The 10,099-nt window shown below is 40.0% G+C and overlaps 1 protein-coding gene across 1 annotated transcript; it reads right to left on the bottom strand.

The window, feature by feature from the left end:
* Positions 1 to 2,247: 2,247 nt before the first annotated feature.
* Positions 2,248 to 9,567, bottom strand: LOC108047751 (CD109 antigen-like). The gene is made up of 9 exons (XM_044460138.1): positions 9,463 to 9,567; positions 6,797 to 7,987; positions 6,475 to 6,736; positions 6,187 to 6,412; positions 6,111 to 6,131; positions 5,988 to 6,050; positions 5,818 to 5,923; positions 4,668 to 5,766; positions 2,248 to 3,435 (listed from the first exon to the last, which is right to left on the bottom strand). Exons 1-9 carry the CDS (start codon positions 9,519 to 9,521, stop codon positions 2,398 to 2,400), a joined length of 4,065 nt encoding a protein of 1,354 aa, XP_044316073.1. The 5' UTR covers positions 9,522 to 9,567; the 3' UTR covers positions 2,248 to 2,397.
* Positions 9,568 to 10,099: the final 532 nt, after the last annotated feature.

Here is a 10,099-nt window from a genome sequence, read left to right as displayed (position 1 = left end):
TCTTCTTTGTAGAATTGGAATTATCATTTACGTTTGTTACTAAGTTAATTATTTATACTAATGAAAAATAATTATATCATTTGTTAATGACGCTAATAAAAAAAAAGTTAATTAGAGTTATTGCTCATCCCAGAACTGATAATAAAGCAATTCCGAGAACTGATGATAAAGCAATTCCGAGATTAATCAATATTCTCTGAGAACTCACAGACTGTGGGAAACAACTATTGATAAGGCGTTATCAATAACATGTGTACTATTTCTTAGAAATGTAAATTCCTATGACTAGGCTCGCATAAATTTAAAAAGATGCATTGGAAAAATTATTTAAAGTTTACTACTCACAACAACACAATAAAGTTCACTGAAGTCAAACGATCCGACAACGAAATACCACTTAAACAATTTAAATCAATTGATGAAATTTAATACAATAATACTCTAAACGGAAAATTATTTTAAGATAAAATTAAGCAACTGGTAGGTAAATCCTCTAATTGATAAAAAACTTTTTTTAAAATTTGTTCGAATACAAAGTCAATTATAATCTCTTAAAACACTTTTATTTTAAATATATGTATTTTCAATTTAAAGATTTATAAGAAAGAGCTGTCAATAAAAACCTTTTAGCAATTGTCATATAAATGAGTGGTATGAGCGCGATTTACATGTATTATATTTATTTTTATGTAACACATGAGATTATGACGTTACACATTATCAACAAAAGCCCAGCAGTTTTATTAAGCGCAAGTACTCGCAAATACCACTTATTGTTTAGTTCTGCTGAGTCATAAAATTCAATGACTAGTGGTTGCTATTATCATCATGTTGGTGCTAAGAGTGTGTTTATTGACCTTTTCTCTGGAGCTATGGGCCAACCATTAGACGATAGTCACGACGACTATTATGATCCAATGATATTGCAGAGGACCCCAAAGTAGTCACTTCAAACATAAAAACTTTTTTCCAAATTACATGGTGCGGCTTGCACGCAGATAGGACTTGTGTAAAGCGATCAGAATGCCCAACGACCATGCGCAATGGTTTAAAGCTAATCGTGGACCTGAATGAACCGCAGACAAGTGGCTGTCACTATCTGCAATCCGGATAATTTGGCGGGTTTGATGATTGCATAGACTTTTCAGCTCAATATCATTGAACTTTGGTGTTTTTTTAGCTTAGACCAATGAATGTATCCAAAATCAAATCCTACATTTTTTTTTTTTTTTTTTTTTTTGCGGAGTCCCACGGCCTACTTAGTCGCCTAACCGACCGAGGGGCGCAGCCGTGTATCGTACGGCACGATTCGCGATAAGATAGACGCGAGATAGGAAAATAAAGGTAACGGTCCGGGGAAAAAAGTAATAGTTAGATCAATCTTGTGCCAATGAAGCAAGTATCAATCGTTTTAGGAGCGTCAGAGAGTCAAGATTTGATATTACAGGAAAAAGTCTATTATAGTCAGAACATAATACTCTGAAAGGCTCATGCAAGGCATAGTTAGATCTACAATGATTTAAAATTAGGGGAATATAATTTCTAGTTAATCTACTTGGCACAGAAAAGTTTAGCCGACTTAACAAGTCGGGGCAGTCAATATCACCATGTATAAGGTTATAAATAAAGATAGTACCAAGCATCGTTCTACGGTTGGCTAGGGGTGGTAAATTAATCAAAAGAAGTCTACTAGAATAAGAAGGTAAGAAAAGATTTGCATCCCAGTTTAGGCGCCGTAAAGCAAGAAGAAGGAAGTTTTTTTGTACAGATTCAATACGACCAATATGTATTTCGTATTGTGGACTCCAGACGGGAGACCCATACTCCAGAATTGGACGGACTAGCGAAATAAATAAAGTTTTAGTCAAATAAGGATCATCGTTTATACCAAAGGAGCTCCTCCAGTTTGTCCCACCGAGAGCAGCAGGAGCTACGTAGTGGGCCTCTGGAGCACCAGCTTCAATGGAGACAATCTGTTTAAGGACGTTCAAGGAATGGATAAGTCAGGCACTTCAGCCATACAACATTGTCCTGTGACGTTGGTTGTCTCAAAAGCTTTGTTTGGAATAGTTACGGCCTAAATTGTTTCTTGTGAAATTCTTTACTAAAAAAAAATGAATTGATTTCTTATGCCACCCAACCACTCCCTTTCGCAGGTAACTCCGAATTAGTTATATATATTTGAACCCATGTTACTTGAATATTGAGGAAATACTCCTTTTGGCCGGAGAATGAAACACAAGGAAATTATTTCAATTATAGAACAATATATTTAATATGTATAATACATATATAACTGAACAGTGTACATAATTGATTGTTCTGCATACATATATGCTTCGAAATCGAATAAAAAACTTGAATGGAAATAAATCTTCTATGAAGCGTTTTAATCTTTCAAAGACATTCGTCTCCGCACTCTTCGCCGTGGCAGACGTCGCACAGGGAGGACTCCACGTTGTAGTACTCGGTGGCGATGCGCTCCTTTTGGTAATAGTCGTAGAGGATGACATACGACGGCCTCAGGTTGGCCACCGGGTGGTTGAGGATCGCCTTAACGGTCATGCACTTGCGGACATTGGGCAACAGACGATCGAAATAGATGTCAATCTGGGTGTCCGCTTTCAATGACTCCACGCGCTTCACATCAGCGATGGCCTTGATATTTGCGAAGGACTCTGGATCGCTCACATAGCCGGATGGCAATTTGATCTGCATTACCGCCATGTTGGTAGGCTTGCCCTTGTCGGAATCTTCAACTGGAGTATACTCGCCGCAAATGTCCAAAACGATACGTTGTTTGTCCGATTTCTTAGCTATTGTTGTTAACTTGAAGCTGGGTTCCTTCTCCTTGGTGGCCACGTTGAAGCGGTACTGTATCTGGAATTGAACGCGACCATTTCCTGAGGCCGAATACTTAACATCCCGAGTGTCATCCGGAAGCGGGATATTCTTTGTGTTCCAATTTGAGTCGTCCGTGATGACTATGGTTTTCTTGGGCGGGGTATCGATTCGAAAATTGACGTTCGTCGGTTTTTCGCTTTGGATCCCGTACTTGGTCAGGGCCATGAGGGCGACTACTGTGTCCTGGGACGAGGCGAAGCCACCGTTGCTGTTTCGCTTGCTGATCAGCCAATTGACAATCTGATCCGTTGAATCCATCGATTCTTTCTCCAAAAGGGCGAGCAGCACATAGGCAGTGGTCTCGACGTCGTTGCTGACGCTGTTGTCCGACCTGGTCCACCACTTGCGATCTCCACTTTTATTGGCCATGCTTTCCAACGAGATCAGGACCTGTTCGGCCTTGCTATTTTTGGCCAGCTGGAGCGCCAAAGCGGCGATGGCCAGATCGTATGGATCATTTGTCTGGTCCACCTTCTGGGCCACAAATTGAACGGCTTTGTCAATCAATTTCTGGTATCGGTTCATGTATTCCTGTGGGTAAGTCAAAATGTTGGGTCAAATCAAGAAGACAGTATTATGTATTATTGAACTTTCAGAAAGATTTAACTATTTAAATCGGAATATATATACTTTTTATACCCTTGCAGAGGGTATTATAATTTTGGTCAAAAGTGTGCAACGCAGTGAAGGAGACATCTCCGACCCTATAAAGTATATATATTCTTGATCAGAATCACCTCCTGAGTTGATATAGCCATGTCCGTCTGTCCGTCTGTCCGTCTGTCTGTCCGTCTGTCTGTTTCTACGCGAACTAGTCTCTCAGTTTTAAAGATATCGAATTGAAACTTTGCACACACCCTTCTTTCCTTTGCACGCAGTATATAAGTCGGAACGGCCGGGATCGGCCGACTATATCCTATAGCTGCCATATAACTGATTGATCGGAAATGCCATAACTCTGCTGTTTGTTAATTTAGGAAGTTGGGACTTTCTATGGGTTTTATATTTGGCCAATCAATCCGACGTACCAAATTTCATAAGGATCGGCCGACTATATCCTATAGCTGCTATATAACTGATTGATCGGAAATGCCATTACTTTGGTGTTTGTAAAGTTAGGAAGTTGGGATTTTCTATGGGTTTTATATTTGGCCAATTAATCCGACCTTCCAAATTTCATAAGGATCGGCCGACTATATCTTATAGCTGCCATATAACTGATTGATCGGAAATGCCATAACTTTGGTGTTTGTTAAGTTAGAAAGTTGGGATTTTCTATGGGTTTTATTTTTGCCCAATCAATCCGACATATCAAATTTCATATGGATCGGCCGACTATATCCTGTAACTGCCATATAACTGAACGATTGGAAATGCCATAACTTTGGTGTTTTTAAAGTTAGGAAGTTGGGATTTTTTATGAGTATTAAGAATGCATCATATGAATAATTTTGGAGAATATAATTTTCAGAATATTCTGCAAAGGTATTTCAACTTCGGCTCCGCCCGAAGTTAGCTTTCCTTTCTTGTTATTTACTGAAATTGTAATACCTCTACAAGGGTATAACAAACTACGAATTTACTGCATGAATACGAAAGCTAATACCAAATAAATATTAGTTAATATTTAAAATAAATATTAATATTATGCAACACAACCTTAATTATACATTTATTTTATATTCTCACCAAACAACTATATTATTGCATGGTATCACTATTTATATGTTGTCAAGCTGGCTATGCCAATATGAAGAGCTCACCTTGTTCTCGAAGAAGGCCAACAGGACGAATGAAGTAAGTGCTAAGGGGCTGCCATGGCTATTGTTATTGACCCTTCCCCGCTCCGGGAACTCGCCACTAGCAACCTGCCGGGACTCCAGAAAGTCGAGGCCTCTTGACATAACGTAGTCGTCAATATACACGAACTTTTGTGCCTGGTGGAAGGAACGCAGCACATATGCTGTTAGCCAAGTGCTTCCCGCAGGATCACTCTGGCCAAAGGCGCTGAAGGACCAGTCGTCTCGCTTGTAGGTCAGTTCTCTCTGGTAGCCAGTCTCCAAATATGTCTTAGCTTGGGCCGATAACGCGGGATTTTTGTTTTTGCGGTTCTCCAAGTAGCCCAACACCAGGACATTGGGCACGAAGTTCATCATGTTCTGCTCCCCGCAGCCGTATGGCGCCCGAACCAGGCCATTGAGGTTATCAAGCTGTGGCGCCTGGATGGTCTTGGCCACTGCCGCACCTACGACCATTGTACCTGGTACAATCTCTTCGGGTTGCTCCACCGTTATCGTCCGTTGTGGCATAAACATTGTGTGACGACGATGCAACCGTTGAACGTTAATCAATACAGCTTTGTTGACGTACTTTGTTACGCCATCGGCCTTTACCTTAAGTCTTTCATGAATAGTGTCGCCGGCATTTGGCGCGAGTGCGGTGATCTTCAGAGTGATCAGACCTATTTTCTTGGGCCGGATCATGAACGATATGCTGCGTCCGGTGTTGGCGGGTATATAAAGCGACTTCTCCCTTCGCAGGTGCAGAAGCTCCTTGGTCACATTCGCACTGGTGGCCTCAACAAACTCGTACTCCCTGTCAGAGTTATCCATCGATACAGTGGCCCGGACAGGTCCACCCAGGTAGTTGAACACCAGCACGGGAATGGCTACCACTTCATTCCGCTTCACTGAGTAGGGGAGGTTGGTGGTTGCAAAGAACGGTTGGAACACACGAACAAAGGTTGGGTCCCTCGTCACGGCAAGGCCCGTCTTGGCGTTCAAAGAGAAGCCACTGATCACCCAGGAGGTCATCGTATCCGGCATCGTTTTGGGCACATAAATTTCACCATTGTCACCCACGCTATTGAATTTTGTTAATATTGGTTGGGCAATGCAAAGTACGGCCACTTACTCTGATATATCATCAAAAAACCAGGTTTCAGGGAACAGCTTACGAATCGCTGGAGGTGTACCTTGCGTTTTGGTTGATCCAACGGCAGTAGGAGCTGAGTTCTTTTCTGGAATTTATTAATATTTTATTGCAGTATATAAATACCATGAAACAAGTGGGAAATAGCTTACCTGGTCCCGATTTAATACCTGAGCTTCGACTGGGAGGGAAGGCATAACATTTCTTCAGGTCATCTGAGAAATTAAGATATTAAGTAGGGTAATCATTGTTCAATTCATATAATCATTTCTTACCAGGATTAGTATAACAGCCACCTGTAAGGGGTAATAACGTTTAGAAAGAGCGATTCATATTAATTATGTTACTCACCGCTCTCTTTATCGATGTAAATATTTGCATTGGTTATGGTCACCACATCGGTCGAGTATTTGAGGAGATTGTTCAATATTTGGTTCCGGTCGAGGTCGTTGCCAGATCTAAGAAGCAGTACACTCTGGTCCACTCCAAGAAGACCAACGAAGGAATTGGGGTCGGTCTTAACCCTGAGGCTCACATTCTGCTTGGGCTCGGTTTCTTCCGGTGCTGTAATTTCAATCTGTGCGGGAGGTAAAAAGAATGGATTAGAAACGTATTTCGATCAATATTGCAGTGCCCTACCGTGTTGCCAAAGTCCTTTTCGATGTCGACAGTTTTCTCGGCGGTATGCAACTCTCCATTAACAACATATTGGACAATAATGGTGGCTTGGGGCACCATGTCGAAAGAGGGCAAAAATGTTAAATTCCTACTAAATTGTCCTTCTTCCACTTGTATATATCGGTTAATGATGATGTTACCCCGTGCGACTATCGCCAACATGAAATAGGGAAGATAGTTATCGGAGACAACATTGATTGTTAGCGGCTGCCTTAGTTTGGGTCTGTGAAGTGAAAGATATTATAGTATTATACCAGAAAATGGCACCTCTGATGATACTCACTTGTTAGTAATAACCTCGATCTTAAGTGATTTCTCCAGCTTATATGTATATTGCTTGAAATCGGCAGCGTTCTCCAATTTAGCAGTAATAAGGCAACTTTTGCATGTATTATCGGGAAAGATAAATGTGTGGCTGGCGATACTTTTCGGAAAGGTAGATTCTTTTGTCCTATTATTCTGACAGCACAACACGTCAAGCATAACTTTCATTGGCGAGTTTAAAACAGGAGAACCGTCCAAATTCCTGACTACAGTGCGAATGGTATAATTTTTTCCTGGAATGTAGGTAGTAGGCCAAAGGTATTCCTCCAGCTGGTAGCGATGCTCATGGAGATTTACTTGGGCGGTGCCGTTGTGCTTCAGGTCCGTCAGCTCCTCCGTAACAGTGGCAATAATTTTCAGAGGACTTTTCGCAGTGGCCGCAAAGGGGAACTCCACGTTCACCGCTCCATCGATCGGCAGGGTCCTCTCAGTCCCACTGCCCTCCAACGAGACGACGAGTGTGCCCTTCACAGGCTTTTTAAAGGTGTACGTGGCCTTTATCGTAGCCGTAATTTTCCCAGCTCTATTCACAATGTTCCTGGGGGTAATTACCTTAACCTCGAACTTCGGCATCACATACGTGTCCACCACGAACGACTTTGACTGCTGGCCCCTGTCCTGGACTTTAACTGTCATCGTCCAGTTTCCGAGCACCGGCTGATCGGATAGCTGCAGTTTTTCGGTGAAAACGCCATTGGTCGGCTTGACATTCTCCCACTTTTTGATCATGTTATTGGCTCCGTCGTGGATCTCAATTGTAATTGGCTTGTCGATCGTGGCAGGTTGGGTACGCCTATTCAGGAAGAGGACTCTGAACTGCACAGCATCGCTGGGCTTGTAGGTGGCCTTGTCCGTCTGGATGTAGATCCAGTCCTTGTCGTCGGCGAATTGCAGACTTTCGGATTTCTGGAACACTATACCCCCTACACCCTGGGCTATTAGCTGGTAATCACCATTGGTGATCTTCGGGATATCGAAGGCAACGTTTTGCGAGGTCATGGGTGGAACCACCAAACTCTTTTTTACATCAAATGAGGGTCCTTTAATGCTGAGTGTCATATAAGTAGGACCATGTGCGCTGTGCACGGTAACGGCCACGTTGAAAGGACTGTTGGGTCGAATGTTCTTTGCCGCCACAATGGAATAAATACTGAAAAATAAATAAATAACATCGCTCATATTTAAGGGGGTATATACCTTTTTTTGTCGAAAAAAATAGGAAAGTTTGGATTTTTTTATGTATGTAACTATTGTTTTTATTAAATGAATGATTATATTTTCTGAAAGTTTAGATTGTTGACAATGTTTATGCAAAAAATTTTGAAAAAATATTTAATAGTTTTTAAGGTGTGGGTGTTTCCCTTAAACGCCTTTTTTTTAAAGAGCCTTGCGGTGATAATTCCCCAGCACGAAAGGGTAAACTGATACCGAAAAAATAAAAATATTTCATTAGTTTAAAGTAGTAACCTGTACTTGAACGAACGTTTTAAAAAAAAATTTTTTTTTTGTGCAAATGACGTTTTTGGACGCAAAAATTCTTACAAAACTATTTATTTCGGCGAAATAAAAATTTTTACATGACAAAACGATCGTTCAAGTACTAATAAAATTCATTACGAACATTTAAAAAAAAATTTGAAGAAAATCGGTTCAGTAGTTTTTCGCCAATCCATATCACCCCAAAGTCATTTTTAAAAAAACCATTTCGAGATATTCGCGTTTAAAGTTTCAAGTTTGGGTTTGGGAGGGGACGAGGCGCGCGGCTAGGAGCGCTCTAACTTTTTTTTTACAGCTCAAATCTCTATGAAAATTTTGGGAAATATTCTTAAGAAGTTGTTCTTTAAGATAAAGCAAAAAAAAAATTTCGATTTTTTGAAAATGAAAAAGGTAATCAAAATCCAAATGTGTCTGTATTTTTAATTTATCTGGTTAAATATTAGATTTTGGAATCTATTAAGTGTATGCCAAGAATATTTTCCTGGCCTTAAATTAAGCTTACTTTTGTAATTTTATAAAATTTAAACCTTCTTTGAGGGGATAATACTCAGTCTCTAAGCTGTAAGTAGTATCATGTTATTATAGTTGTAAGTATTATTGAGCAGTGAAATACGTATCATATACAAATTTAAATTGCTCTAATAATTTATTCTTTTTATTTGCAACTCGAATTCCGAGGAAAAAATTTCTGATAACGACGTATAAGTAAGGCAAATATGATGAAGAACTAAAGCTGTGTTTTAAATTTAATTACTGATTGCTGAGCGAACTTTCGTTATCGGGCGACACGTCTTCGGGTTATCATTTTAATTATACTGTTATGACAATTCTATTTTTCTGGTGGAAAACCCAGTTTATGTATTTTTAAGCCTTATGATTTTTAAGATAAAATATTACTTTAAAAATGTTGTAAGTCCTCGAAGTCAAAAAACAACTTGCAAAGGGATCATATCAATTAAAATGTGTTATCATTGATTTAAGTTGTGAAAAAGACACTAATTTGTGTTTATTTTAATTAAACCGTACTTGAGTATCTAATTAAAGGAGAGCACTGCATCTGTTTAGCAGTTTCATCTGAGAAACACAAACCTTTATTTTTTAAGATATATGTTAAAATTGTACACTTACTTTTCGGCATTAATTGACAACACATAGTGCAGCAAAATTGAAATCAAAATTAACCGCATGTTGCAATCTTTTAATTTTTATATTTTTCCACCAGAAGAGCACTTTAGTTTTTCGACCGTTTAATTTAAAGCGACAGAAGGCACTGAGCTTATTGAGCTTGGGGTAGACTTCTATTTATATCGCTTCTTTGACTTGCCTCGCACGGGGAATAAGTACAAGTATTATATGTCTTATCAGTTCTGGGTAATTCCAGACCTTTAACCTGAGTTCTGAAAATCTTTTTAGTGACCAAAATATAGATTAATGGAAAAAAAAACAACAAGAGAACTCTGTGCAATGCTGTTTCTTGCTGTTGTACATACGCAAGCCTTGCCTATAACCGCATGTGGAGGAATTAACGCCAAGGCATCAAGTCGCATCCAGGACACCCAGGACTTCCGGCCCCCCAGATGGGCTCCCCCCAGGCATTTCAAATTTTTTATTCTCTTGCTTGGGTCCACAAATGTTTGTACATTAGCAACATTTGTGCAAATGCTTGGGTGACGACGCAGGTGCTGATTATATTGAAAATTATTAGTGAAACATTGCAGCATCAGGCTCCCGTGGATTTGGAGGGGTCAGTAGGCGTGGGCGTGGG

This window comes from Drosophila rhopaloa, unplaced genomic scaffold (genome assembly GCF_018152115.1).
Source record: "Drosophila rhopaloa isolate 14029-0021.01 unplaced genomic scaffold, ASM1815211v1 contig_2, whole genome shotgun sequence".
Taxonomy (NCBI): Eukaryota; Metazoa; Arthropoda; class Insecta; order Diptera; family Drosophilidae; genus Drosophila; species Drosophila rhopaloa.
Note: the sequence above shows the minus strand (reverse complement) of the source record. Positions and strands in the feature narration are given on the sequence as shown.

Excerpts from the sequence above, each read along its gene's own strand:
- LOC108047751 (XM_044460138.1), bottom strand. The coding sequence starts at position 9,521 with ATGCGGTTAATTTTGATTTCAATTTTGCTGCACTATGTGTTGTCAATT. Across the intron at positions 6,413-6,474 it reads AAAAGGACTTTGGCAACACG|ATTGAAATTACAGCACCGGA; the intron begins GTAGGGCACTGC and ends CCTCCCGCACAG. Across the intron at positions 3,436-4,667 it reads TGGCCTTCTTCGAGAACAAG|GAATACATGAACCGATACCA; the intron begins GTGAGCTCTTCA and ends ACTTACCCACAG.